This window comes from Triticum aestivum, chromosome 2B (assembly GCF_018294505.1).
Source record: "Triticum aestivum cultivar Chinese Spring chromosome 2B, IWGSC CS RefSeq v2.1, whole genome shotgun sequence".
Classification (NCBI taxonomy): domain Eukaryota; kingdom Viridiplantae; phylum Streptophyta; class Magnoliopsida; order Poales; family Poaceae; genus Triticum; species Triticum aestivum.
In genome coordinates this window covers 489,253,382-489,281,325 of record NC_057798.1, presented here as the reverse complement: position 1 = coordinate 489,281,325, position 27,944 = coordinate 489,253,382, and the positions used below count along the sequence as shown (strand labels likewise).

The 27,944-nt window shown below is 46.1% G+C and overlaps 1 protein-coding gene across 2 annotated transcripts; it reads right to left on the bottom strand.

The window, feature by feature from the left end:
- Nucleotides 1-300: 300 nt before the first annotated feature.
- Nucleotides 301-7,353, bottom strand: LOC123041462 (uncharacterized). Of its 2 annotated transcripts, none has more exons than XM_044464066.1 (5): nucleotides 7,019-7,353; nucleotides 6,709-6,786; nucleotides 6,562-6,629; nucleotides 6,267-6,459; nucleotides 301-740 (listed from the first exon to the last, which is right to left on the bottom strand). In XM_044464066.1, exons 1-5 carry the CDS (start codon nucleotides 7,189-7,191, stop codon nucleotides 737-739), a joined length of 516 nt encoding a protein of 171 aa, XP_044320001.1. In that variant the 5' UTR covers nucleotides 7,192-7,353; the 3' UTR covers nucleotides 301-736. The 2 variants fall into 2 exon arrangements, with proteins under 2 accessions (XP_044320001.1, XP_044319999.1); XM_044464064.1 differs by lacking the exon at nucleotides 301-740 and adding an exon at nucleotides 5,101-5,520.
- Nucleotides 7,354-27,944: the final 20,591 nt, after the last annotated feature.

Below are 27,944 nucleotides of genomic sequence, written 5' to 3'. Positions count from 1 at the left end.
TCGTACTTGAGACTGGTAGATGAACTTTTGCTGGGTCCCATCGTTGGGTCTATCCGACATGACAAGTTATTTGAGTCAGTTCGGACTTCAAGGAGCTAACCTCAGATCCCTTCAAGTCCATGCTATTCGGCTAGAATCTAGTGCTACATGGCCAGTGAGATCAAGCTATCTACTATGTTGTATGACAGTCTAGCCGGGTGCGAGTTTGGTCTCATCCTTCTACTGACTAGGGACCTTTTAGAAAACACCATACAATACATAGTCTCACATACAAGTCACACACTTTTCAATATATATTACTGATAGTGTTTAAGTACTATATTAGTAACATCGTAAACAAACAGAAAGTTCATTCGACTTGATTGCCTCTAGGGCATATTTCCAACATATAACACTATGAATGACCGTCAACCAACCATAAAATAGACAAATTAGGTCAGAACAATACATGAACAGTAATTTTTTTATAGACCCTGTCTTTTTTGCCGAGAGCTACTCAGATGTCCAAATGATCTGAAATTTGGAGTGCACCTCACGCATCAAATTATCTACCATGCAAAGAAAATTGGAATTTCTTAATTTTTTCTAGCATTTGTTTAAAAAAATCCTTCATTGCAGGTGCAGATGAGCCTGGGCACCGAATTGCTGCTCTCCATATACACCTGCTACTTATTCTTTCCTGACCCTTTCTTCGTAAAAGACTCCACTACAGAATCCACCTCTTCCTCTATCTCATCTATCTGCATTGAATCAAGAGAATTATAATTAGTTTCATAAAAATATGAACCGAACGTCTTCACACACAATCACCTAATGTTGTACTCAATGTACCGTTACTAATTACTAGTTGCCATCAAATGCCAGTCAACCCAAAATAGTTCTACTTTACTTTTACACTACCATAGACAACCCCATCTATGACCCACTAGAATGCTCAAATTTTCATATAAATTTAGACTGGATACATTGCATAATAATGCAATACTATCACATTGAACATAAGCATATCATATGTAAACACTACAATGATCTAAAACAAGATAAATAAACTACCACTACTCCTCATCAGAGGAGAGCTCTATCACCGTGGTGCCGGAGCCACCGGTCTTGTGGCATTGGCGATTGGGAAAATTCATGACATGTCATCAGAGTCAGAGTCCATGTCGTCAAGCTAGGTGAACATTTGCTCCCTCATCATTAACAAACCCAAGGTTGGTGTCCTTCTCGACGACGAGGTCTAGGTTGGCAAGGAGCTTGACCATGATGACGATAGCGGCACACTTGACTTCGACTTGCACCTCCGCTGTATGGTGCTTCACCTCCTTGACGAGGGCGGCATGGTACCATGTCTCTACCTCCTCCCACAAGAGGAGGCAGATGGCGCTCCACCCTCCTCCGTTGTGTTGGATTGCTCCCCGTCCATGCCGATGAGCTCGAATCCAACAGCGACGAGCTCCTCCTCCACCTCCATACTGTCATCGTTCTCCTTCCCTCCTCCAAGATCGGATATCTATCGGCGGCTTTTGATGCCTCACGCATTGTCATATATGTGCGGTCCTCTGAGACAAGTTGGGCGCGTCGCTCAGATGAGAGCATGATATACTATATCAGGCGATGACACAATATCCCGAGGGTGCAATAACGAGTGTAGGGTGGCACGATTTAGGCACGACAGCGGCAAGCTCGAATACGGCGATGGCAATGGGAATCCTATGGGGAAAGAGTGGAAATGGTGGTGGCGGCTAGGGAGTCTGGTTTGGAGGAGAGCCAGTGTCGATTTATAACCTGTAGCTGGCCAATCAGGCAACACATTGGCTGGCGCACTATGAGTGTGGGGGAGGGGTTATTTTTTGGCGTGTGTGTTGGGGAGGGGAGGGGGAGGAGGTTGGCTCTATTTTTACTGAGAGTTCCTCTTCTTAGAGCAAAATCAGGATGAAGAGCTATGTTTTGAGGGATGAAAAGCTAGAATTTTGAGGAACTAAAGGTACATGAGAAACTAGGTGGGGGTTACTTCCCTAATTTTTTAGGGGATTAAATGATTATAGGCGAAGGGCTAGAGATGCTCTTATTTGATAGGGGAGATACCCCGAGAAGATCCCATCCATAGATAGGTTTATCTTCGATGGGGCTCTACTCCACTACTACATGTGTGAGGGTGGCGGTTTGGACATGTGAGGAGGAAGGCGATTACGTACAAAAGAGAAGATGAAGGGGGACAATGTTTGCGGCCAAGATGGAAGAAAGTTGAGGGAAAGGAAGCCGACAAGGTTAAAGAGGTGATGGAGAGAAGTAGGACATCTAAGTAGAGAGATAACAGAGAGAAATGCGACAACAGGGTCAAAGAGCGAGTGAAATAGAGGGGTTAGGTGAGCTTTGGATGGGGGTTTGGGGTGGGGTTGTTGTGGAGGGGCTTAAGGTGTGGTGGGGCGTGTGTTTGGTAGAGGTTAGCACTTAGAGCATCTCCATCCAGTCACCAATAAGTGGTTAGTGGAGCTCTACCGATATTTTCTCGGGGAACTCTTTCATCTCCCTCATGAAAAACATGCAGCTAGGGTGTCCCATGTAGCAATCATCATCTCTAGGTGCCTTACAAAATCGTCGAGGTGGTGGAACCCCGATCTCATTGATCTTGGAGTCTGGGTCTCTCTAGTCCTGGCTAGGGTTCATTCTATGTGTCTAGTCGGTGGTGGCGAGGCGATGTCGTCATTAGCGGCGTGAAATAAATTATGTCCATCTTGTAATCGTTCCAACGATGCCGATTGGCATCCATGGAGGGTGTCGCTTCTAAAACTGGCAGATCTCGGGTAGGGGGTCTCAAGCTTGGTGATCTGAGCTAGATGGTAATGTTTTACCTAGGTTTAGGCCCTCTTGATGAGGTAAAACCCTATGTCCCGCTTCTTATATTTTTGATTGTGATGGAGTACAAAGTACAATATGATCTACCTCGAGATCATATGAAGATGTTCTAAGCTCTAAAACTGCGTAACCGTGCCTCTATAGACTAGACGACATGGGTACCTAGGGTTTACACATGGTCGGTTACAATCTAGAGATAAGCATGCCGATCATACAAATATGCTTAAAGTGTACGCCAAGCCTCCAAGAGATCTTCATCTTGATTACGCCATGGACCAGGGCTAGCATGGCCCATTCGTCAGTCTTCGGTGGGTCATCGGCCCGACCCATAATTAGCAGGCCGACGTGGCAAGCACCTCTAATCCAGGACACCAACACAGGGTGTGTTGTGCTTTGGTCTGCGCCAGATTGGGGCCCCTTTTTCTGTCTATATTTTTCTAGGTGGTCTTCGAGGTTATGGCTCTCAAGTTCTATCTGGACAGATCATGTATGGTTGTCCAACCCTCCTTGTCACTTTATTCTCTGGAACGACGATTTATCCTCAGTTCAGTGTCATCGGCTTCTTCGAGCTCCAATTGGCGACTTCCTAGTCGTTGCATCAGGTGTTACCCTAGATCTGAAGGTGTTTCATAGATCCAGAGGGGGGCATCAAGCCTTGCTCACGACGCGCCATTGCCGAGTGCAGGAGGAAAGCGATGTCGATATATCAAAGGACCAATATGTCAGTATCTATTTTTATAAGGATGGCCTTGTAAGGATTGGACAATTTTAATATATGACCCTAGCATTCTCGCAAAGAAAATGTGGGGGTTTAGGTGGGCTGATTTTGTAGCTCCCAATAAACCTACCCTCAATACTCAACATGACATATGGGGCACACTTGTCAATGGGATATTCTCCTTCTGAAGACAAAAATGGAGAACCAATGACGATGTAGATTGTGATGACGACATCGATGGTGGCAATGGTGGCGGCCATGGCTATGCCGGAGTCGGTCGATCAACAGTGGCCCGTAGACCACGTGGTGTTGGGAAAGGTATTTTGGTTGTAGAAAGGATGAAACATCGATCTAGTCGTCACTGGTATTGCAAGGGTTTAACTTTTTACATTGTTTGTGTCCTGCACAAGTAGCGATATGGTTTAAGAGCGCCTGCAAAGCGGACCCTCAAACCGCCCGCATCCGTCCGGACCGCACGGTCCGGACATCTTTTGCCATCCAACGCATCCCTGCATCCATCCATCGACCGATCCAAACGTTCTTTTTTCCGCAAGTCAGAAACAAACTAGGGGGGCTTTGCAGGTGTTCGGATAGCAGCCACGTAGAACTCCGACAGCCCCAGGCCACCCAAAGTCCCACCCAAAACACCTCCTGGACCTGCCTCTCCATCCTTCCCTCTTTCTTTGCAACCATTTTCTCTCTCGCCGCTGCCGCCACTCCACCACCCCGGTCGCCCGCCAAACCCTTCTCGGAACTCCGCGACCTCCGCGAGATCCACTTCTACACCGGACTCCATGTTGCTTGTCCTCCACCGCCGGTGCTCACCTCTTGTTCGTCTATGGCGTAGGTACCAGCCGCCCCTACGGTAGTCACCACACCTGAAAAGTGTTTGGTTAAATGCCCCTTCTTCTTTGGGGGCAATGGATTCAGATATGGAGTACATATACGAGCAATACACTGAGTCGTCCGATGATTTGTCCAACGCAGAGGACTACACGGATGTGACGACAACAATGTAGGTGGTCCTTGCATACGGGGAGCGTGCAGAAGAGATGTTCTCAATTTCAAGGGATCGATCAAAAGTCATTGAGTGCTCAATCGAAACAGGGCACGTGGCCATTTGACGCTGATGGACGACTACTTTCCCCCGATGCTCTATTCGCAGAAAATTGTCGCTGATGCTTTCGGATGCGAATAACTGTCTTTGATCGTCTCTACCATGGCGTTCGGTCCTTTGATGACTATTTCATCTTGAAGAAGGATGCCATAAGAAGGATTGGATTCTCTGGTTCCAGAAGTGCACGGCCGCATAGCGAAATCTTGCATATGGCACGGCCTTTGGTTCATGGGACAAATACCTACGTATGTCTAAGAGCACATGCAGAAATACCATGGTTAGGTTTGCTATTGTCGTGGTCTCAGTGTTTGGACCTCAATACTTCAGAGAAACAACTGTTGCAGACACCGAGAGGCTCTTGGCAATGTCCGAAGAAAGAGTGTGACCAGGTTTGCTCGGATCTCTTTACTGCATGCATTGGAGATGGAAGAACTGCCAAAAAGCTCTACAAGGGCAATATTAGGGCCATATTAAGAAGCCCACCATCATTTCTGAAGCAGGTGCATCACATGATCTCTAAATTTGGCACGCTTTCTTTGGCAATGCCCGAGTCTGACAATGACATTAATGTGCTGCAACGATATCCATTGTTTGCTAGGCTAACTGAAGGAAAAGCTTCTCCTTGCAACTATACTGTCATTTAGCATGAATACAACATGAACTACTATCTGATTGACGGTATCTTCTTCCGGGGCTATCTTTGTCAAGACCATCAATGACCCACTTGGTCAAAAAGGTTTCACTTTGCCCAAAAAACAAGAAGCAACTAGAAAGGATGTTGAGAGAGCATTTGGAGTTCTCCAGACTCATTTTGCAACTGTTCATGGACCTGTAAATAATTGGATCCAGAGACCTTGTGAGAGGTGATGACATGTTGTGTGATCATGCACGATATGATCATGGAGGAGCTGACGCAACTCTTGAATTTGAGAATATGGATGATCCTATCGAACTTTCAGAACAGAATCTGGACACGTTTGATGAATTTGTTTAAATGCATTAATAAATTCGACATCGAGCAATTCATGAGCAACCAAAGGAATATTTGATTGGACATATGTGGGCGGTTAAGGGGACAACTAGTACATATGTGCTAGTTGAATTCAAGTTTAAACTACTTTAATTTGAAAAATTTGTTGAATTGTAATATTTAAATTAGAACTACTGCCGTATGTGAGCATTTCTAGATAAACTATGATTTGGTATGCGGTTATTTTGAGCTTGCAGACTTAAAAAAAAAGAGGCGGGTGTTTGTGGCTAGTTTTAGATGATCGGCTCCTATATCAGTGTCTGCGGACAGATCTTCATCGGTTCGTGGACGGATACGGTGTTCGATTTGGGGTCGGCGTTGGAGATGCCCTAACATGCTTATCTCTTGCTCTATCATACTGACATGCTTGGCCTGCAATTCTTGCATAAAACAATGAACAACAGGCAACGTGCACGATGAGCTAGTTAAGCCAGTACAGTGACACCATTAACTGCCATAATTTGAACGCGAAGGTACCACGGAATAACGGAAGGACAAACGTGGAAGTAACAAATTACTATAGTTGGCAGTTGACTTGGCTTAACCTTATGGAGTAGTGCTCGGCTTTGTCCACATCCTTCTCGATCTCATCTGCCACGGCTTTGACACTGGATGCTGCCTTCTTGAGTCTTTCATTGCCGGGAAACACTTCAGAGACGTCGTCGGCGATTCTCTCCGCCGCCTCGGCCACCTTCTCGACCATCTCTATTGTTGCCTCTGCTGTTTGCTCCGCCTTATCTATCGTGTGTGATTTATACACAAAGAGAGAAGTTGAAATAAAAAACGCACGCCAAGATATTAACATGTTAGAAGTAGGAATATTATCTGATTTGGGTTTACCTTCCAGTGCTCTGAATCGCCAGTAAGCAGGTGCTGCAAGAAAGAAGGCACCAACCAGCCACGTGGCCCTGAGAAGCTCACAGCTTGTGAACATGAGAAGGGGAAATTGATGAAACACGGGCAACGGTGCGACTGGTCTGCACTCACCATGAAGAAAAGTCGGGTATTGGGAGATTGGCTCCTAGCACTAGCAGTTCTCCGGGGTCTCCACCGACGGCTGGGATTCTTTAAAAAAAGTGAATATGTGATACATAACGTAATTACCATGAAGTTTGTTGATACTTCTCACTCACGCATGCTATCATCGATGCACTACAAGTTAATAAGATGGGCAAATGATATATGCTAGTTCATGCGTGAAAAGAACGAGATGGTTAGAGAGGAGAGGGTGGGGAAATGATATGTTCGTGCATCCCAAGAACAAGATTAGAGAGGAGGAGACATCGTATCCACATACTGTGTTGCTCTTCTTATCGGCGGATTGATGCCCCAAGACTTCGTGGTTAAGCCGATAGGGATTTGCCGGGGACGAGCTGATGCAGATATACCAGTGCTCCGTTGTTGCCGAAAAACCTCTGGAGTGTGTGGCGCCAAGGCTTTGGAAGTAACACAACATAAGAGGATCGCCATGAAATTTAAAGGAGTCACCTGGTTTCTTCGACGTTGAAGTTACTCTTCTAGGAATTTCGAACTTGTGGCAGCCACCTTGCGTTTCTCCCGTCTGCAGAGTTCTGCTCAACTTAAAATCCTATTTATCAGTCTGCACTAACAAACCAAATAACAGGACAAAGTGAGAACTGTTGGGTTTCAGGCTTATGATATAGAGATACCAGCATACTAGGAATCAAAGTCTTTGTGTGTCACGTGACTTACTTCGAAAAGTAAACAGAGTCATGTACTCCTTCCGTTGGGGAATACTTGCTGAAAAATTGATAAAAACGAATGCATCTAGAATTAAAATACATCTAAATATATCTATTTCTCCGATAAATATTTTGGAACGGAGGGAGTACATGTGTATGCGGTGTGGTAGATTTCTTTTAACACAGTACAACCTGCTCACATACATGCACATACAATCATTTCTATGAACACACGCGTTGACACCCTATCCTATGAACACCTTCGAGATATTGAGCTGACACAACATCTTGATATTGATGAAGTTACCACATGCGTGTCATAGTCGATGGGAACATATCCTTTCCCTGAACGAACATCATCAAAAAGGCTAAAATAAATTCAGAAAAATGCGAGCATTAGCACCAATCCTATAATTTAAACCATGGTGGGCTGGTTGACGGAGTCCTAAACTAGGGGTACTTACCATGTCATCTTCTGGCCGGGTCGAGAACCCCCGCGGCGGTTCATTAGCGGGCCACTTCGGGCAACCCATGACGTATACACAGAAGATTTTGCAAGACTTGGCATACAAGATTTCTCTCCACCGACGTAGCCGACTAGGACTCATATTATCCTAGGCCTCCTATGCATTATATAAACCGAGGCTAGGCTAATCGATAGATCATTAGAATCTTACACAACGATCTCGTGGTAGAGCAACCTGTACTTCATACCCCATCATATCAATACAATCAAAGCAAGTCGTAGGGTATTAACCCCAAACTCGGTAAAACATGTGTCTCTGTTACCATAGTGCTAATATTACCAGCCCAGGACCCCCTAACATAGATCCGCCGGAAATTTAGCTCTGACACTGGTTCCACCACAAAGAACCTAATCATCGAAGCTACATAGGTTACTAGCAGCATTCATGATACTCCTTGGCGGGGATGGCAGTTGACTCCAGGCGCGACGTCGCGACCCTTTCCCTGAGTTTCTAGGAGGTCCATGCAGCGCAGCGTGCGTCGGATCAGGGTCCTCCTAATCTAGCCGACGATGGTTGCTTGAGTCTTCTGCGTGATTTGTGTTGTGGGCTTCCATGTTTCTCCATGAGATTTTGTTTCATGAGGTGGTTGTGCTCATTGTTGTGTATCCTTGGCAGCCAGTCTGTGTCCGTGCTTGCTCTCTGGTGAGCAGCTCTACCTTGCCGACGATGCGACACCCTTTGATCCAGGGTGAGAAGGCATGGGCCTTTTTGGTGGTGGTGGCGAATGGCATTGTGATGTGGTCTCACCAACTAGGAGACAACAAAGGTAGGATATTCCCATGTGGCATAACATTTCCTCAAGACTTTGCCCCTCCCTCTAATACGATGAGGATGGTGGAGAAGGCCGTCGACATTATGGCTTTTGCTTCTTTGTTCGCTGCTTGTTAGCTTTCCTTCAACACTTTGTATCAGTCACATTTGGGGCTACATCCCTAGTTTCCTTTGTTTTTCTTTGGTTTATAAGTTGTGGCAGTTGTAATTATAGTTGGTTGATGGCTATGTTTCAAAGAAGGGGTTTATCTTGAGCCTCTGTCATAAAAAACATAAAGCACCCAACACTAAGTTCCTATCAACCCTCAATTTGGTTCAAACTTCAAAGTACAAAAGAAAAATCTGTTGCATACCAGCCATATTAAGTGCTTTAGAAATAAATTGATGAGGATAAAGGTAGGACACAACAAACTAATATAAACTAAAATTAGCTTTAACCAGGTATAGTTTATTTGTTTTGTTTATAGGAATGCATCAGTTGTACCGCCAATGTATTATGGAAGAGGGAACATCGTGTCCAGGTGATAGAAACTATAACAACACCGAAAAGAAGGACCAATCACGATTATAAGAATAAGAAAAGAAAAGAAAAGAGAAAAAGAGTGCTACATGGTCCAGTATGGATCATGATATCCTTTAACATCAAACCACATAGGCGACTACCCTCATCGCGCCACAACTTTTTCTCCATCCCTCACTGCCACCAGAGGCCTCGACTTGGCGAAGTCTGTGCGGCGACATCAACTACGACAGTGGGTGTTTCTCCTGAGGCACATGGACCGTGGCGTAGCGAGGTCTTGTAGACTGCAACGGGTGTCTCTCGACATTGCAGGGGCTGTCGGCACAACACCCTCGTGTGTCCCTGATTACACGGTGGTTGGTTGCTCATGTAGCGGTACATATTCATTGTGGAGGAGGCTCGCTCCCCCCCTGTAGTGCAGATCTATGGAGGCGATGTCCCAATGGCGTCCTCTAGTGGGTGGGTGCTCCCCCTCTACCTTGGCCAAGCGGCAGCTCTGGCGGTCGTTCGACTGGAGGTGCAGTGGCGAGCTAGATCTGGCAGGTGAGGCGAGGTGGTTGCCGCCTTCCATGTCTACGGGGCATGCATGCTAGTACCACCTGTAGCTACATAGAGGTGGTTGTGAGCTGGATTAGGCGGATGATGAGTGGATTTTATATTCATTTTAGCCTCATTTTAACTGGATGTTATCATATTTTTTTTAGTTTCACTCCAACTTGTTTGCTGATCACTAATAATTGCAAATATTGGAAAGTCTCCTTGTTTATTCTATTCCGTGCATATAGGGACATATTTAGGTGGAAGTCAAAGCATATATGGAATGTACCCAAGGAGATGGTCGATTCCATACAAAATTGGGTGTCAACAAAGTTGATAGAATAACAGATAATCAATAGTAGCACCGCCACGTCTTCGACATGAGCAGAAGGTAATGAGGTCTACGAAACCCTATCCTACCCATCGACACTTTGTAAACGAGAAGGACTCTCATAAGCTTTCTATCACCTCCATCATTAGCAAATGTCATATTCATGTTCACTACTGCCATAGCCACCATCTCCATATGTTACATTCTTAACAAGTTGATCCCCACTACTACCTATTCTCTCATCATGCACACTATCCACATCGGCTTTATGCCACATAATTATTCAGTTTGCAAAAGCAGCCAATCAGAACTGTGATCCCCATATGGTCTAATGGACTCTCACTACATGACTGCCTCGCCTTTGGCTGGGCTGTACGAGCGACTTCTCCCCAAAGAGTTCGAATGGGTTGGGCTGGATGTTGTAGCATGTATCCATTAGGGCTCCCTGCATCGTACCACTTCCTTCTATAGTGCCTCCACTGTGTCCTTTCTTCTACACGGCTGCTCCTCTTCCTCTTCACCTTCTCTAATGTACATTAATGGGAAGGACGCACCGACACTTTAATTTGGCTCGTCCTCTCCCCAGTGTGCCCGACCTACCACGTCTTCTAACCATTAATATCATTCCCAACCTCCCGCCCCAGCCCTTTCACACCCGCCACTTTTCTTACCCATGCCACCAGATCCGTCCTCTTCTTCTCCTTCGGTACAAAATTCCGTGGCCTTATCTCCCCCATCCTACCATCTCCATCCACTAAATCGACCACCACGCCTGCAGCTAGCAGTAGCAGCAACCGACGGAAGCCTTGGCCTGGTCGGGAGGAGGAAAGCTGTTGTGTAAAGGTTTTTTGAGACAATTTCACCATGATATGCTAACAAGAAGAGATACTGCCAGTCAAGAGTATATCAAGGTACACCCGAGATCCCAAAAAATAACTTCCAAGTTCCGGGTTTGCTCTAGCAAATTGTGACAATCATGTTACAAGATCCTTTGAAGAAGACAATCGATGGTACCATCCACAAAAGGTAACTCATGTACCTCCATTTTGTTAGCAAGTTTTGATTTGCTCTAGCGGATTGTGACAATCATGTTACTAGATCCCTTTGAAGAATATGATCGATGCTATCATCCACTGAAGGTAACTCTATACCTCCATTTTGTTAGCAGGATTGCATTAATTTTTGCAGAGATTGTCTTATTTGTGCATTGCTAAAGAAGACATCTAAAGAAATTACCTTTCACATATTTTCTTTGAAGGTATGACTTCCATAACCTTCCTTTTCATTCAACATATATTCTATTTGGAAATATAGTTTTATGTTGAATGTATATATCTCTATATAATTGAAATATCTTCCATGTCTATGCATCTCCTTCTGTATTGGTCAATGATACGTCTCCAATGTATCTATAATTTATGAAGTATTCATGCCACTATATTATAATTCTTGGATGTTTTACAATAATTTTATAGCAACTTTATATCATTTTTTGGAACTAACCTATTGACCCAGTGCCCAGTGCTAGTTGCTATTTTTTGCTTGTTTTTTACATCGCATGAAATCAATATCAAACGGAGTCCAAATGCAACGAAACTCCTGGAGGATTTTTTTTGGCCAAAATAAAGCCAGTGGCCCAAGGAAGCACCTGGGGGGCTGCTCGAGGGGAGCAGCACCCACCAGGGCGCGCCAGGAGGCCCAGGCATGCCCTGGTGGGTGCTGCCCACCTCGGGTGCCCCCCAGACCGCCTCTTTACCCTATAAAATCCCAAATATTCCAAAACCCTTTGGGGTAGCCCTAGATCGGAAGTTCCGCCACTGCAGGCCTCTATAGCCACAGAAAACCAATCTAGACTCCGTTCCGGCACCCTGCCGGAGGGGGGAATCATCATCGGTGGCCATCTTCATCATCCCTGCGGCCACCACGATGAGGAGGGAGTAGTCCACCCTCAGGGCTGAGGGTTTGTACAAGTAGCTATGTGTTTAATCTCTCTCTCTCTCTCTCTCTCTCGTGTTCTTGAGATGTCACGATCTTGATGTATCGCAGGCTTTGTTAATATAGTCGAATCATATGGTGTTTTCCCCTCTCTATCTTGTTGTGATGAATTGAGTTTTTCCCTTGGATATTTCGTTGTTATTGGATTGAATACTTTTATGGATTTGAGAACACTTGATATATGTCTTGCAATTGAATACTCGTGGTGACAATGGGGTATCGTATTGATTCACTTGATATATGTTTTGGCACTCAACTCGCGGATTCCCGCGGTGACATTGGGGTAATCTATGCATAGGGGTTGATGCACGCTCTCGTCCTTTGTTTCTCTGGTAGAAATCTTGGGGCACTCTTTGAAGTTCTTTGTGTTTGATTGAGTATTATGAATATGAATTTGCTTTGGTGTTATTTTAGTATGAACTCTAGGATAGATCGAACGGAAAGAATAGCTTTGTGTTATTTTAGTACGAACTCTTGAATAGATCGAATGGAAAGAATAGCTTTGAGGTGGTTTCGTACCCTACAAACAATTTATTCTTATGTTCTCCGCTAGATAGGAACTTTGGAGTGATTCTTCATCGCACTATGAGGGATAATCATACGATCCAACTATGTTAGCATTGTTGAGAGATTGCACTAGTGAAAGTATGCACCCTAGGCCTCATTTTCCATTATTGCAATACCGTTTGTGCTCCATTTTACTATTTACTACCTTGCTGTTTTTTTATTGTTCGCACTACAAAGACTCATATCTACTATCCATACTACACTTTTATCACCATCTCTTCGCAGAACTAGTGCACCTATAAAATTTGCCATTGTATTGGGTGTGTTGGGGACATAAGAGATTTCTTGTATTTGATTGCAGGGTTGCTTGAGAGAGACTATCTTCATCCTACGCCTCCCACGGATTGATAAACCTTAGGTCATCCACTTGAGGGAAAATTGCTACTGTTCTACAAAACTCTGCACTTGGAGGCCCAACATATGTCTACAAGAATAAATTTGCGTAGTAGACATCAAGCTCTTTTCTGGCGCCGTTGTCGGGGAGGTGAGTGTATGAAGGTATATGTTTAGATCTTGCAATCTAATCTTTTAGTTCCTTGTTTTATCACTAATTTGGTTTATAAAAGAAAACTACATAAAAATGGAATTAAGGTTGCATCATATTATTGATCATCTTTATAATATCTTTCTTGAAAATGATGGATCGGAAAGTTGTGCTCAATTGTTAGAAGAAGAATGCTATAAAATGTTTGGCATAGAATCTTTGAATGATGAGCATGATTGCAATGTTGTTGGCATGAACTCTTTGAAGATCCATGATGCTAATGATATGCAAAGCCACAAGCTTGGGGATGCTATGTTTGATGAAGATGCTGTTTTTAGTCCCCCAAGATTTGATGTGCAAATTTGTTATAATGATTGCATGCCTCCTATTTATGATGATTATAATGATGAAAGTGGATTTGGAGAGGTCATGACTTTATTTAATGATGAATCCACCATTTTGGATGAGGCTTCAATAAACTATGAGAATAAGGTCGCTTTCTATGATAATTATGGTGATGACATGTATGCTACATTGAATAATTATACCCATGAAACTTGTCATCATGATTTTAATTTTCAACTGCATGATAGTTATTTTGTTGAGTTTGCTCCCACTACTATTGATGAGAAGAAATTTGCTTATGTGGAGAGTAATAAGTTTTCTATGCTTTTGTGTCATGAAAGGAATGCTTTATGTGATGGTTATATGGTTGAATTTCTTAATGATGCTACTGAAAATTATTATGAGAGAGGAACATATGCATTTACATATTGAAATATCAAGTTTCCTCTCTATGTGTTGAAAGTTTTGAAGTTGCACTTGTTTTGCCTTCCTATGCTAGTTGATTATTGTTCTTGTCGGTGTCAAAACCGGCGGATCTCGGGTAGGGGGTCCCGAACTGTGCGTCTAGGCGGATGGTAACAGGAGACAAGGGACATGATGTTTTTACCCAGGTTCGGGCCCTCTCGATGGAGGTAAAACCCTACTCCTGCTTGATTAATATTGATGATATGGGTAGTACAAGAGTTGATCTACCATGAGATCAAAGAGGCTAAACCCTAGAAGCTAGCCTATGGTATGATTGTTCTTCGTCCTACGGACTAAAACTCTCCGGTTTATATAGACACCGGAGAGGGCTAGGGTTACACAGAGTCGGTTACAATGGGAGGAGATCTTCATATCATATCGCCAAGCTTGCCTTCCACGCCAAGGAAAGTCCTATCTGGACACGGGACGAAGTCTTCAATCTTGCATCTTCATAGTCCGGGAGTCCGGCCAAAGGTCATAGTCCGGCCATCCAGACACCCCCTAATCCAGGACTCCCTCAGTAGCCCCTGAGCAAGGCTTCAATGACAACGAGTCCGGCGCGCAAATTGTCTTCGGTATTGCAAGGCGGGTTCCTCCTCCGAACACTTCATAGAAGATGTTGAACACAAGGATAGTGTCCGGCTCTGGAAAATAAGTTCCACATACCACCGTAGAGAGAATAATATCTGTACCAATCTAATCTGCTGACGTATTCCGCAGCATGACATCACGCCACGGCCAAGCCTTTATTCGAATCATTTTACTGTTCCACCTCAGCGCGTTTAGTGAGGCGGTTTCCTTGGCACGTCTTGTCAAAGCAGAGATCGTGTACCCTTATTCCGGGATTCTCATCAATACGGGCGTGGGTAACCCAACCGCGCCATTAACCGCGGCGCTTAGGAGATAAGCGAGTTTTATTAGGCTGGTGGGGGTTTGTAGCTTCGGCCTCCCATATAAGGGGATAAGGATCTACCCTTTCCATTTACGCCTTCTTCCTCCTTTGCTTATCCATCCCTGCGCACTTGAGCTCCAGCGCCCAAGTCCGCACTTCCTACCTCAACCTTCTCCAATCATGTCCGGAGCGGGAGGTAGATGGATGGCCTCCTCCGTCATGGAGGGACAAATCAAAAAGTTGAGGAAGGCCGGATACTTGTCTGACGACATCGCGCACCGGCTTCCAGATGAGAGGCAACTCATCCCCACCCCTAGGCCCCATGAGAGGGTTGTATTTCTCCCCCATTTCCTCCGCAGACTGGGCTTTCCTCTTCACCCGTTCGTCCGGGGCTCATGTTCTACTATGTCCTGGACTTCCACGATCTGGCCCCGAACTTCATCCTCAACATCTCGGTGTTCATCGTCGTGTGCGAGGCCTTCCTCCGCATCCAGCCTCACTTTGGCCTATGGCTAAAGATCTTCAGCGTCAAGCCGAAGGTCGTGGGTGGCCGCCAAGCGGAGTGCGAAGGCGCCATGGTGGGCAAGATAGCCAACATGACATGGCTCGAGGGCGCCTTCATAGAGACCATCAAAGGGTGGCAATTGAGGTGGTTCTATATCACCAAGCCGCGTGACCCTGAATGGGCAGCAGCCCCCGAATTCCGATCTGGCATCCCCACACGGCTCACATCTTGGAAAGAGATGGACCTGTTGTGGGGTAATTCGGCAGAAGTGACCGGACTTCAAACCTGCATCAAAGACCTGATCGGCAGGAAGGTTAAACTTGTCACCGTAGTCTAGGTCATGCTCTTCCGCCGGATTCTCCCGTGTCAACGACGGGCTTTCAACTTGTGGGAGTTCGACCCGGCCCAGCACCAGACTCTGTCCCGGCTCTTCGACACAAAGCACGAGGATGCCTGGAAGGTGCTATTCAAGAGCTCCGAGGTCTCCCCTCCCGTCACAGAGGATCACGGATTCTGCGCCAAGCGCCAAGCCAGCACGGTGAGCTTAATTTTTCCATTACGGGGTATTTGTTTTCCATAGATTTGATTCTATGCGGGATCTAAACCCCCATACCTTTAACAGGACTGGCAGAAGAAGATCTGTCCGGCTCCTTTGCCCGAAGACCCAGCGGACGCTCGCTTAACGAAGCTGCTGGTTCCGGCACCTCACGTGGTGCCGGAGAAGAAGGCCAAGAAGAAGGCCACGGGGACTCGAAAGAGTTCCCAGCGCCTGGTGGTGTCGGATTCATCACCCGACGATCCCGAAGCACCCTCCACCTCCGAAGACGAGGAGGAGGAAAAAGAAGAAGCCTCTCCCCCTCCAGCGGGGGAAGGAAAGAAAAGGAAGGCCGCCCCAACTGGGGAGGCCGGAGGGCCCAAGAAGGGGAGGACCCTCCTGCCGGACTACGCCTCCGATGCCGAAGACGGCGGGGAGGAATGGCCATCCAGGGTCAAGCCCCTGGCAAAATCGTAAGTATCCGGACACCCGAATAACTTATGGCGCTCCTCTATTATACGGTACCTTCTGACACCAAATTCAATTATGCAGTCCGCCTAGGGCTCAGCTCGGCGATTTGTCAAGCGGTTCCCTGAATTCGACGGACGTTAATAGCGCTTCACTTCCGACGGCCTCCTCCCCTCTCCCTGCGGACGACGCCGAGGTGGAGTCCCAAAAGGGACTCAACCAGGAGGAGGTGGTCCTGGAGGCGCCGCAAGGCGACCTCCCGGACTCCAGGCCCAAAGTGGGTAAAGCCCCGGAGGGATCTAAGTCCAGCCCTGGGCCGGACACTGCTCCGGAACCGTTAACGATTCCAGAGTCCGACAGGCGGCGCCTTCGTAAGAAGGGCAAGCCTACGACGCCGGCGACCTCCGTCCACCCAGGGGCGCCAGACAATTTGCTGGAGGTGCTTAACGGCGCCTCCATCGATGAAGAACACCGCACTGTTATGAGTGCGGTGATTCAGAAGGTTCAATTCGCCAAGAGCGGGCTGACAGAAGCCTGTACAAGTCTGTTAACAGGCTTTGAGGTATGTATTCGAAACATATAAAAATGTTACCGCATAGACAGTAGCCCCTGATGCTCAGTTTGGTGTTCGGAAAGAAAAGCTGAGCTGAGGATCTAAAAAGATATACGCAGGAGTCTAACATAAATATTTCAATATGGGAATGCAGGCTGCGCTGCTGACCTCTGTCGCCTGACTGCAGAGGTCAATGCATTAAAAGAGAGCCTCGAGCGGTCCAAGAACGAGCTCGGCCGTGCCAAGAAGCAGCTCGAGGATAGGGAGGGTATGTAATACCGCATGTAAATGTATATAGAAATACCTGGTTGCAAATAATGACAGGACCAACGTGAATGTTGCAGGGGTGTCGACCCTGAAGGAAGCGGTGTCCAAGGCCGAAAATAGTGCGGCCTTGGAGCGCACCGAGCAAGAGAAGCAGGAGGCGCAGGTGGTGGAGGTGCGGCAAGAGCTCCAGGCTCTCGTGAAAAAACATGAGAGTTTGGAGCGTGACTCGAAGACTCGAGAGTCCGAGCTCGCCTTGGCTCTTGAGAGTGCCAAAACCGCTAAGGCCGAAGCCCAGAAGGCCCTCCAGGAGATCGAGGCAATAAAGAAAATAGCGGTGGGTAAGGCATTCTTTATGCAAAGCAAGCATATAAAAGTGAATTATCTGTTACTTACACGAATCCGGAGCTCTCCAGGAGCGTTCGCCGATCTGCCCCGTAGTGTGTCTGATGCTGCCGCGTTCTACCGAGCCGAGGAGGGGAGCTCGATGGAAAAGGTGTTCTGGTCTCAATATGCTGAGGCCGGACATCCGGTGCCCCTGAGCGACCAGCTGAAGCAGTTGGTCGAGCTCCACAAGGTTGCCGAACAGGCCATGAAGGCCCTCATAGTTCGGCTGTGGCCTAGAGAAGCCATGCCTGGGAGCTACTTCGGTTTGGTGCGGCGGCTGGTGGACGCTTGCCCGTGGATTGAAGTCATCAAGCGCTCTGTCTGTATTGAAGGTGCCCATCGGGCCCTTGCCCGTGCTAAAGTGCACTGGGGCAAGCTAGACGCTGAGAAGCTTTTGACGGACGTGCCACCGCCGGGCAAGGAGTATCGCACGCCCGAGATGTATTATAAGGGCGTCCTGAAGGGTGCCCGCCTTATAGCGGGTGAATGCTCCAAAGATGTAATTTTTTAGTAGACTCGCATCTGTTATCCTATACGCTGAAAACTTTGTTCATATGCGTTAAGCAACGCTTGTTAATTTAAAATATTACCTTCTGTGCGGCCGTTTATCAAATCTGAGAGATGCAAGTCGTCGGCTTCTACCGCCGTGCCACGAGTGCTGGGGTGTTCGGGATAAACATGAGCGCTCTTGTTCCCATTCTTGGGTCCATCTAGGGAGGCGCTCAGCACAACGAACCAGGCCATTGGACTTATAATGCTTTATCACTCTCACTTAGCCATATAATTCTATAATTTTAAATTTTGGCGAAGCCCCTAGTATTCGGAAGACCGAGTTCGGGGCGCTATCCACACCTAGGCCGGATAAGTCCGGCTCCTCGCTCTAAGCGGCATAAGTCTTTAAGGACTCAAAAAACCTCGCGAACAGCGACCGGTCTCTCGCACTATCATGACGGTCAGTTTTAGCTTTCTCACCTGAGGTGTTAACCCAGCTCAACTGGGACACAATTGCAGTAGTTCTCCCAGCGCTACCTTAGCCAACATTGCGGAACGTAAGGTACCAAAACATGGGAGCCGGGCAAACCCAACTATTGACCCAATACATGATTCGGAGCCGATGCGTATAGTGCTATAAGTTCGGGGTGCCACACTCGTCAGAGTGTTCGGTCTTCTCACACCATGTTATCGGGTGCTTAAACCCCTGGTGTATTGGCCATACCAAAGTGTACGGTTGCATAATGTCATGACTGAACATATTTGTATAAAAATAGATGAATACAATCATAGATAAGAGCTATGTATTGTTTATTAAAAAAGGGCTGCTATGAAAGCAGAACGATACAAATAGTGTGATAAGCAAGAGATGGGATTATTTGACATGTCCCCCTCCAGGGGCAAGCTGCGGGACTTTAAGTAAAACAGGTATTTAGCTCGTTATAGAGACCACCTGGACATTTGACGCGGCTTGTTCTCTCCCTGGCTGTTGCATCGTGTGTTCGGCGAGTGTATTGCCGGACAGGCCTTCCGAATAGTTGGGTCCTGAAAGTATATAAAAAAGAAACGGCAGAATAGGGAGCCCCTAAGTGCGGTTGAGCCGCATTCTGGGCGTGCCGTGGTTGTGCCCCTCCCCTTATGCCCATGGTATTTCCAAAGCGTAATTATGTACGCGTGGTACCAGTATCGCCATCTGGCGAGGGCTGGGGTTGGGGCCGCACTGCTATGCTTGCTCGAAACGTGCCAGCCGGTTTTGTTGTAGGTTACTTCGGGCGCGCTTGACGTTGTCCGTACGTTTAACACCCGGATTGGAGAATTGCCTTGAGAGGCTACTCTGTACTTCCGCCGCCAGGGCCACCGTGTGCTCCTCCGTTCAGAGAGAGCATTCGGTGTTTCCATTTACCGTGATGACCCCGCGAGGGTCTGGCATCCTGAGCTTGAGATATGCGTAGTGCGGCACCACATTGAATTTTGCAAATGCGGTTCGTCCGAGCAGGGCATGATAGCCACTGCGGAATGGGACTATGTCGAAGATTAACTCTTCGCTTCGGAAATTATCCGTGGATCCTAAGACCACTTCGAGTGTAACCGAGCCTGTATAACTGGCTTCTACACCTGGTATGACGCCTTTAAAGGTTGTCTTTGTGGGTTTAATCCTTGAGGGATCTATACCCATTTTTCGTACTATATCCTGATAAAGGAGGTTCAGGCTGCTGCCGCCGTCCATGAGGACTCTAGTGAGGTGAAATCCGTCGATGATTGGGTCTAGGACCAATGCGGCGAATCCACCATGACGAATGCTAGTGGGGTGGTCCCTTCGATCAAAAGTGATCGGGCAGGAGGACTATGGGTTGAACTTTGGGGCGACTGGCTCCAACGCATAGACGTCCTTTAGAGCATGCTTCCGCTCCCTTTTGGGGATATGGGTTGCGTATATCATGTTCACCGTCCGCACTTGCGGGGGGAAGCCCTTCTGTCCTCTGTTGTTCGGCGGTCGGGGCTCCTCCTGGTCATCGCTATGAAGCCCCTTGTCTCTGGTTTCAGCACTTAACTTGCATGCCTGCTTGAACACCAACAATCCCTGTTGGTGTGGTTGGCTGGTTGTTCGGGGGTGTCGTGTATCTGACATGAGCGATCGAGTATCCGGTCTAAACTGGATGGGCTCGGATGGTTTCTTTTGAATGAATTCTTCCGCTGACCGGGTTTAGAGCCTCTGAATCCGGCATTGACTACCGTATCCTCAGTATTGTCGCCATTAATGCGGCGCTTGTGCTTGTTGCGATGTGACCTGCCATTGTTGTCCTTGGTATCCGAATTGCCAGGGCTCTTGGTTATGTTATTGCTACAAGCTAGCCAGCTGTCTTCTCCCGCGCAAAAGCGGGTCATGAGTGTCGTGAGGGCTGCCATAGATTTTGGCTTTTCCTGTCCTAGGTGCCGGGCAAGCCATTCGTCTCGGATGTTGTGCCTGAAGGCTGCAAGGGCCTCGGCGTCCGGACAGTCGACTATTTGATTTTTCTTGGTTAGGAACCGTGTCCAGAATTGTCTGGCCGATTCCTCTGGCTGCTGGATTATGTGGCTTAGGTCGCACATAAGTGCTCTGGAAGTTGTCAAGGAATGCGGATTCCAGGTCCTCCCAGCAACTAATTGACTCTGCTGGCAGGCTGTTAAGCCAATGCCGAGCTGGTCCTTTAAGCTTGAGCGGGAGGTATTTGATGGCGTGTAGATCATCACCACGGGCCATGTGGATATGAAGGAGATAATTCTCGATCCATACCGCGGGATCAGTTGTGCCATCGTATGATTCGATGTTTACGGGTTTAAAACCCTCGGGGATTTGATGATCCATTACTTCGTCTGTGAAGCATAGTGGGTGTGCGGCGCCCCTGTACTGGGCTATATCGTGACGTAGCTTGGATGAGCTTTGTCTGTTGTATTCGGCCTGGCCGTATTTATCATATCCGGCGTGACGGTTATCGTCATGTGATGTAGGGCGCCCACGCGATCCGTAGATCAATCTTGTTTGCCTTGCCTTATCCTCCAATATGTCTCACAGGTCTGTTGCGTTTCCCCGTGCTCTGGTATTCTTAGAGCGGCACCGGGGTGCGGCTTGGATTGAGGGCCGAAGGGCCTCTCTATCGCGGCCACGGGGTGGCTGATCGGGCGCATCGTATGCTGGTAATGTAGGTTTAGTTGCTTCCTCCTCTAGTTGGGGTAGCAGCCTGCGTTTTGGGTAACTCTTGGAGGGGCGTTCGAGTTTATATTCTTTGGCCGCCAGGACTTCAGTCCATCTGTCGGCTAGCAAGTCTTGGTCAGCTCTAAGCTGCTGCTGTTTTTTCTTGACGCTGCTCGCCGTGGCCATAAGCCTGCGTTTGAAATGCTCTTGTTCGACGGGATCCTCTGGCACGACGAATTCGTCGATGTCAAGGCTTGCCTTGTCTTCAGAGGGAGGCATATAATTGTCGTCCTCGACCTCTCTATCTGCCGCTCTCTCATGAGGACTGGCTCCTTCGTCCTCCTACGCTGAATCCTGCTGGAGGGGGTTGTCTTCGGCACTGTCTGGGGTGTTGATGTCTCCGGTGCCGGATTCGCCGTTCTTGCTTTGGCGGGATTTAGAGCGGCGCCGCTGACGTCGGCGCTTGGGTTGCTTCTTGGAGGGGTCTCCTCCATTTTTTCATCACCATCCCCTGCTTTGTGGGTGTCCACCATGTATATGTCATATGACGAGGTGGCCTTCCAGTGCCCTATAGGTGCTGGTTCTTGGTCGTCTTCTTAATCGGCGTCCATACCGTCGATGTCTTTGGAGTCGAAGTCGAGCATGTCGGTTAGATCATCGACAGTGGCTACAAAGTGGGTGGTGGGTGGGTTTCGAATTTCTTCGTCGTCCGCATCCCAACCATGCTGACCATAGTCCGGCCAGGGCTCTCCTGACAAAGAGAGAGACTTTAGTGAATTCAGGATATCGCCAAAGGACGAGTGCTGAAAGACGTCCGCGGCGGTGAACTCCATGATCGGAGCCCAATCGGGTTCGATCGGAAGGGGTGCGGAAGATTCGGAGTCCAGAATGGAGCCCGGCACCTTGGAGTCACGGGCATTGCAAAGGACTAGGCTGGTATTCGGCTCTATCACTATAGAGATTGTGGCTCCTGGGGCGGCGTCCAACCGACCGTCCCCGACTGGCGCAGTTGGCTCCGAGCTAATGGTCGGAGCGGACACCTGAGCGGCACTCGGGGCGCTGTCCGGCGGCAGAGCTAGATCATGCCCATCGTGACAGTGCGGCGCGCTCGGCTGTGGCTCGAATCCGTCGAAGATCAAGTCCCCGCGGATGTCGGCCGTGTAGTTTAGGCTTCCAAATCTGACCTGATGGCCAGGGGCGTAGCTTTCGATCTGCTCCAGATGGCCAAGCGAATTGGCCCGCAGTGCGAAGCCACCGAATACGAAGATCTGTCCGGGGAGGAAAGTCTCACCCTGGACCGCGTCGTGGTTGACGATCGAAGAAGCCATCGGGCCTAAGGGTGACGACATAGAGGAACTCTCAATGAAAGCACCAATGTCGGTGTCAAAACCGGCGGATCTCGGGTAGGGGGTCCCGAACTGTGCGTCTAGGCGGATGGTAACAGGAGACAAGGGACACGATGTTTTTACCCAGGTTCGAGCCCTCTCGATGGAGGTAAAACCCTACTCCTGCTTGATTAATATTGATGATATGGGTAGTACAAGAGTTGATCTACCACAAGATCAGAGAGGCTAAACCCTAGAAGCTAGCCTATGGTATGATTGTTCTTCGTCCTACGGACTAAAACTCTCCGGTTTATATAGACACCGGAGAGGGCTAGAGTTACACAGAGTCGGTTACAATGGGAGGAGATCTTCATATCATATCGCCAAGCTTGCCTTCCACGCCAAGGAAAGTCCTATCCGGACACGGGACGAAGTCTTCAATCTTGCATCTTCATAGTCCGGGAGTCCGGCCAAAGGTCATAGTCCGGCCATCCGGACACCCCCTAATCCAGGACTCCCTCAGTTCCCATAAGTTTTTTGCTCACAAAATCCCTATGCATAGGAAGTGGGTTAGGCTTAGATGTGCTAGTCATATGCTTCATGATGCTCTCTTTGTGTTTCAATTCTTTACTTTATGTGAGCATCATTGAAATCATCATGCCTAGCTTCAAAGGCATTAAAGAAAAGCGCTTATTGGGAGACAACCAACATTTACCCCTACTGTTTTTGTGTGTTCACATGATTAGGCTACTTTAGTAATCTTGTTTTATTATTTTTGTTTCAATAAAGTGCCAAGTAAATCCTCTGGGATCATGTTGGGTGATAGTTGATTTGATCTTGCTGAAAAACAGAAACTTTTGCGCTCACGAAAATAACTCTCATTTTTAACAAAAGAGTGATTTTGAGTTGAATCTTTTTGAAGAAGATTAACATACAAATTTCTCACGGGGTACAATTGTTTCATAATTTTTGGAGTATCATAAGTATGGTTTGAGTACAGATTACTACAGACTGTTCTGTTTTTGACAGATTCTGTTTTCAATGCATAGTTTGCTTGTTTCCTAGTTTCTGTGGCTTATATTGCTCAATATAAATTGTAGAAATTATATGATACAGTAGGCATTGTGTGGAAAGAATTATTAATATTTTCTTTGAAAGTACCAAAAGTGAAATGGTTTCCTCTTTATCATACTAACCTATCTCACAAAGTTTCGTTAAGTTTTGTGTGATTGAAGTTTTAAGTTTTGGGTGAGATGTCGATATGAGGAGAATAAGGAGTGAAAAAACCCTAAGCTTGGGGATTGCCAGGGCACCCCAAGTTAATATCCCAGGAATATACAAGCAACTAAGCTTGGGGATGCCCCGGAAGGCATCCCCTCTTTCGTCTCCAACATTATCGGTAACCTCATTTGGAGCTATGTTTTCATTCGTCACATGATATGTGTTTTGCTTGGAGCGTCAATTTATTTTGTTAGGATTTGCTTGCTGTTATTTAGAATAATGTTTTGCATCATTTATTTCAATAAAAGTGGCAATGATAGCCTTTGCCATGCTTATTTTGCATGTATACATGTTGCTGTTTCAAAACAGAAAGTTTACCACTGTTGCAAAAATTCCCTAGAAAAGTAAGAATATGATAAAATGTTGAAACTTTTTGAAAAAAAAGATATGATAAGTTTTCTACAGTGTGTATCTTGTTTCATAATTTTTGGGGTTAGGTAAGTATGATGAATCTTGCATTCTTTACAGACTATACTGTTTTGACAGATTGCTGTTATGTTTGCATTGTTTGCATATGTTTGCTTGTTTAATGATTCTATTTTAGGATAGGAGTATTAAATATGCAGAGGCATTTAGTATTAAATTTTGGATAATAATTTTAGTGATTTGCTACAGTAGATAATGATAAGTTTTTTGCATTGGTTTGTACTATCTTATCTCACGAGTTCTTGTTGAGTTTTGTGTGGATGGAGTTTTTGAGATTTAGGGAAACCATGATATGAGAAGAATTAAGGAGACACAAAAGCTCAAGCTTGGGGATTCCCAAGGCACCCCAAGATAATATGTCAAGAAGTCTCAAGCATCTAAGCTTGGGGATGCCCTGGTAGGCATCTGATACGTCCATTTTGCATCATGCTTTTATATCAATATTTATTGCATTATGGGCTGTCATTACACATTATATCTCAATACTTATGGCTATTCTCTCTTATTTTACAAGGTTTACCACAAAGAGGGGGAATGCCGGCACCTAGAATTCTGGCTGGAAAAGGAGCAAACGTTGGAAACCTATTCTGCACAACTCCCAAAGTCCTGAAACTCCACGAATCAACTTTTTGGATTTATTAAGAATTTATGAGCGAAAGAAATAGGCCAGGGGGCCCACACCCTGTCCAGGAGACAGGGGGCGCCCCCCTATAGGGCGCGGCACCCTATCTCCTAGGCCCCCTGGCGGGCCTCCGGCGTCCATCTTCTGCTATACCATCACTTTTACCCTGGAAAAAATTGTGGGCAAGCTTACAGGACGAAACTTCGCCGCCACGAGGCGGAACCTTGGCGGAATCAATCTAGGGCTCTGGCGAAGCTGTTCTGCCGAGGACACTTCCCTCCGGGAGGGGGAAATCATCACCAACGTCATCACCAATGATCCTCTCATCGGGAGGGGGTCAATCTCCATCAACATCTTCACCAGCACCATCTCCTCTCAAAACCCTAGTTCAACTCTTGTATCCAATCTTGTATCAAAACCACAAATTGGTACCTGTGGGTTGCTAGTAGTGTTGATTACTCCTTGTAGTTGATGCTAATTGGTTTACTTGGTGGAACATCATATGTTCAGATCCTTTATGCATATTATTACTCCTCTGATTATGAACATGAATATGCTTTGTGAGTAGTTACGTTTGTTCCCGAGGACATGGGTGAAGTCTTGCTATTAGTAGTCATGTGAATTTGGTATTCGTTCGATATTTTGATGAGATGTATGTTGTCTTTCCTCTAGTGGTGTTATGTGAACGTCGACTACATGACACTTCACTATTATTTGGGCCTAGAGGAAGGCATAGGTAAGTAATAAGTAGATGATGGGTTGCTAGAGTGACAGAAGCTTAAACCCTAGTTTATGCGTTGCTTCGTTAGGGGTTGATATGGACCCATATGTTTAATGTTGTGGTTAGGTTTACCTTAATACTCCTTTTTGTAGTTGCGGATGCTTGCAATAGGGGTTAATCATAAGTGGGATGCTTGTCCAAGTTAGGGCAATACCCAAGTGCCGGTCCACCCACATATCAAATTACCAAAGTACCGAACACGAATCTTACAAACGTGGTGAAAACTAGCTTGACGATAATTCCCAATGTGTCCTCGGGAGCTCTTTCTTCATTATTAGAATTTGTCCAGGCTTATCCTTTGCTACATAAAGGATTGGGCCACCTTGCTGCACTTTATTTACTTTATTTACTTTTTGCTCGTTATTATTTATCTTATCACAAAACTATCTATCACCTACTATTTCAGTGCTTGCAGAGAAAACCTTACTGAAAACTGCTTATCATTTCCTTCTGCTCCTCGTTGGGTTCGACACTCTTACTTATCGAAAGGACTACGATAGATCCCCTACACTTGTGGGTCATCAAGACTCTTTTCTGGCGCCGTTGCCGGGGAGTGTAGCGCTTTTGGTGAGTGGAACTTGGTTAGGAAACATTTATATAGTGTGCTGAAATTTTCTGTTACTTGTCACTATGGAAACTAATCCTTTGAGGGGCTTGTTTGGGGTATCTTCACCCCAACCAGAAGAGCAAAGATATGCTCCTCAACCTACTGAACCTTATGAAAATATTCACTTTGAGATTCCTTCGGGTATGATAGAAAAACCGCTAGCTAATCCTTTTGCAGGAGACGGAACACTGCATCCCGACTTACACCTTATCTTTGTGGATGAAGTTTGTGGATTATTTAAGCTTGCAGGTATCCCCGATGATGTTGTCAAAAGGAAGGTCTTCTCTTTATCTTTGAAGGGAGATGTAATGACATGGTATAGGCTATGTGATGATACGAGATTTTGGAATTATAAGCGACTGAAGTTGGAATTTCACCAGAAGTTCTATCCTATGCATCTTGTTCATCGTGATCGTAATTCCATATATAATTTCTGGCCTCGCGAAGGAGAAAGCATCGCTCAAGCTTGGGGGAGGCTTAAGTCAATGTTATATTCATGCCCCAATCATGAGCTCTCTCGGGAAATGATTATTCATAATTTTTATGCCCGGCTTTCTCTTGTAATCGCAACCTGCTCGATACTTCCTGTGCTGGTTCCTATATGCTGAAGACTATTGATTTCAAATGGGACTTATTGGAAAGAGTTAAACGCAACTCTGAAGATTGGGGTTCCGACGATGGTAAGGAGTCAGGTATGACACCTAAGTTCGATTGTGTTAAATCTTTTATGGATACCGATGCTTTCCGTGGATTTAGCTCTAAGTATGGACTTGACTCTGAGATAGTAGCTACTTTTTGTGAAACTTTTGCTACTCACGTTGATCTCCCTAAAGAGAAGTGGTTTAAATATAATCCTCCTATTGAAGTGAAAGTAGTTGCACCGATTACAGTTGAAGGAAAGACTATTACATATAGTGATTCTATTGTTCCTACTGCTTATGTCGAAAAACCTCCTTTTCCTGTTAGGATAAAAGATCATGTTAAAGCTTCGACTATTGTTCGTAAGAGTAATACTAGGACCTATACACCTCCAGAGAAAATTAATGTTGAACCTAGTATTGCTATGATTAAAGATCTCTTGGATGAGGACTTAGATGGGCATGTTATTTCTTTCTTGGGTGAAGCTGCTAATATTGCTAGACCCGATACTAAGACACGTAGAACTGTTGTAGGCACGCCTGTCATTTCTGTTAAAATAGGAGATCATTGTTATCATGTCTTATGTGATATGGGTGCTAGTGCTAATGCGATACCTTATGATCTTTATAAAGAAATTATGCACGATATTGCTCCTGTTGAATTAGAAGACATTGATGTTACTATTAAGCTTGCTAATAGGGACACCATTAAACCTATTGGGATTGTTAGAGATGTTGAAGTCTTGTGTGGGAAGATTAAATACCCTACTGATTTTCTTGTTCTTGGTTCTCCACAAGATGATTTTTGTCCCATTATTTTTGGTAGACCCTTCCTGAATACCGCTAGTGCTAAGATTAATTGTGAAAAGAATATTGTCACTGTTGGCATAGATGGTATGTCTCATGAGTTTAATTTCGCTAAGTTTAGTAGAAAACCTCGTGAAAGGGAACCACCTAGTAAGGATGAAATTATTGGTCTTGCTTCCATTGATGTTCCTCCAACTGATCTGTTAGAACAATATTTGTTAGA